The sequence below is a fragment of the Mus pahari genome, chromosome 14 (assembly GCF_900095145.1).
Source record: "Mus pahari chromosome 14, PAHARI_EIJ_v1.1, whole genome shotgun sequence".
In the NCBI taxonomy this organism is placed as follows: domain Eukaryota; kingdom Metazoa; phylum Chordata; class Mammalia; order Rodentia; family Muridae; genus Mus; species Mus pahari.
The window spans coordinates 74,413,381-74,416,237 of NC_034603.1; the positions used below are offsets into that span (position 1 = coordinate 74,413,381).

General features: G+C 47.6%; 1 protein-coding gene across 9 annotated transcripts in view; it reads right to left on the reverse strand.

The window, feature by feature from the left end:
- The window catches only part of Bptf (bromodomain PHD finger transcription factor), a 101,662-nt gene that overhangs the window by 62,643 nt on the left and 36,162 nt on the right, over positions 1–2,857 (reverse strand). For all 9 annotated transcript variants that reach the window (XM_021213479.2, XM_021213478.1, XM_029546504.1 and 6 more), the window contains exon 3: positions 1,436–1,659. In XM_021213479.2, the coding sequence (XP_021069138.1) occupies positions 1,436–1,659 (224 nt within the window). The remainder of the gene's footprint in view (positions 1–1,435; positions 1,660–2,857) is intronic.

Consider the following 2,857-nt stretch of genomic DNA (forward strand, 5'->3'; position numbering starts at 1 on the left):
TGTGTGTGTGTGTGTGTGTGTTGCCTGCATGTATTTATGTGTGCTACATGTGTGCTTGTTGTTTTTGGAGGCCAGAGGGAGCATTAGAGCTGGAGCTATGACTAGTTGGAAACCACCATGTGGGGTCTGGGCACTGGACCCAGGTCCTCTGCAAAGTGGCATGTGCTCCACCGGTGGGGCCATGCTCCAGTCCCCAGCCGTGAACTCTTCCCACCATACTCCCCAAGTGCTAGCACTGCAGACACGCGTACCACCTCACTCTCTAATATGATTAGCTTGTTGCTTGAGCTGTCCCATCTTTGACCTCTGAGAACTTTTTCAAAGTCCCTTGTCCTCTTCATGTGTCTTATCCATACACTGACTCATCCTTACAATCCAACTTTTTGGTTTTCTGAAACAGAGTCTGTGTAGCCCTTGCTGTGAACTCCCTCTGTAGATTAGGCTGGCCTCAAACTCAGAGATCCACCTGCCTCTGCCTCCTGAGTGCTAGGTTTAAAGGTGTGTGTTCTTTTATGCAATCTGGGTCCCATAACACAGAATCCAGTGGTTGGTTAAGGACAGCCATGTAAAGCACCTTCCTGGTGGGGATGAAGTGTAGCCTGCCAGTGCAGTGCCAAGTCTACAAAGACAAGAACACAGCGCTCGCCCCCCTTGCAGCTCAGCAGCCCTGTCTCTGTTCCTCCTTCAGTGCACCCCAGCTCCATTTTGGTTGTATTTCTTAAATTATAGTTCTCTTGCCCGTTTTTCCAGAATTAGAAAAACTTTGCAAGGAACTGAGTGTGAGCCTCAGTAATAGAGTAGCTGTCTAGCCTGTGACCTAGCCTAACACTAGTAAGACAAGCAATACAAAAGGCCTTTGGGGGAGTTGTCTAAAACAAGATATGCTAAAAGCGGAGGACACAGGAAACAACAACTATGTCCATTTGACTGTGTGTGGGTGGGAGTAATCTGGCTGAAGTAACTAAAGTGCGAGACAGTTGTCCACAGTGTGGCTCGAGACAGTTGTCCACAGTGTGGCTCGAGACAGTTGTCCACAGTGTGGCTCGAGACAGTTGTCCACAGTGTGGAAGGGATGGAGTGAGGACACAGATGAGCGAGGCAAGGTGAAACACCCCTCACAGCCCCAATCCTGACGGCTGACACTGGAGGGCCATGATGAGTTCAAGGCCAACCTGGGCTATAGAATAACTTGAACTAAATTACACAGACCCTGTCATTAAACAAACAAGAGCCACATGATTTGTGGGTGTAGGGGCAGCACCAGTGACCAGGGCAAGAAACAGCCCACTAAGGCACACAGCATCCCGGTTTACTAGGGCGTGGCTAGGATCCCTGCAGGGAAACAATGAGCCGGGGTTGAAGCACAGTAGCAAAGCATCAACTAGGACATTCGCCAGCGTAAGAGCACTTCCACTGAGGACCAACAGCGGCTCACCGTTAGCTGCCGCTAGGAAGGACTTGTTGCTGCCACGAGCCTTGTTGGTCAGGTCTTCAGTTACATCCATATGCTGCTGCATCTCCTCCCGAATGTCCTCTAGAACTCTGCACAGTTCTGCTTCCCAGTAATCCTTGTCTAGGCAGTCTATTAATTCTGCAAGCTGGACCTTTGTGCTGTAGTACCAAACTTTCTTCTCATTCTCATTTTCTGTGTCTTCTTCTCTGTTGTGAAATCAGGGAAGGAAAATATCAGACACGCACCAAACAAACATCCACCCCCAGTTCAACTGTGTAACATGAAGGCTACACGCTGACACACCACTTACCGTTCATCCAGCCAAACCTAAACAACCTCTAATAACTTGGATTTCTGAGTACACAATTCTTAGGTCAAAATAATTTTCAGTATTAATGAATAGAGAGGTTACTTGCAAATAGCTAAACATATAACAAAAACATAACTCCAAAGTCATGATCAGAGAGTTCCACAAAGAACAGCCCCGACCTCAAACAACTCTACTCTAGTGAGTGAGAATCTTAACCCCTGAGCCTTAGGAAGTCTTGGGACACCACAAGCAGAGAGCACACTCACACTAAACTAAGCCCTGGGCTTTGTAGGAATCATCCTTAATTCAACAATAGTATCTCTCTCTCTCTCTCTCTCTCTCTCTCTCTCTCTCTCTCTCTCTCTCTCTCTCTCTCTCGGATTCTAGCCTCAACATTACCAGCTGGGAAAGATCTGGTCTGAATGGGCTTGGTCCCTTGATACAGACAGCACGGCCATGACAAGCCCCCTCCAAGCCACTTACGCGCCTCACTTGTACAGTGAGGATACTGGTCACTGCCAGCAGGCCACTGCAAGATGTGAAGATATGAGACAAGAGCATCTATCACAGTGAATAGGAACATCATTAGTGATCAACACACACATAAAGTATTATTATTAAGGCAGTGAAAATTTAGAGGAATTCCAGGCACGTATTACTCAGTAATTCTGAAGGGATATTAATCATGTATTAATTACCAAAAATTTAGGGAAAAATTTACACAGTATTTTTCCTTTTTCGGCATATATCTAACATGTAACATGTGCACAGAGGCCAGAGGTGAATGTTAGGTGCATTGTACCTTGTCTGAGGAGAACGGGCTCTCAACTGGACCTCAGCCCAGCGATCTGTTGCTGCCCACAGTACACGGGCTGCAGTATGGCTCTTAGGTGCTAGGATCTAAACTCAAGAGCCTCCGGCTTGTGCAAAAAGCATTCTTCCAGCTGGGCGTGGTGGCGCACGCCTTTAATCCCAGCACTCGGGAGGCAGAGGCAGGAGGATTTCTTGAGTTCGAGGGCAGCAGGGTCTACAAAGTGAGTTCCAGGACAGCCAGGGCTATACAGAGAAGCCCTGTCTCGAAAAACCAAAAAAAA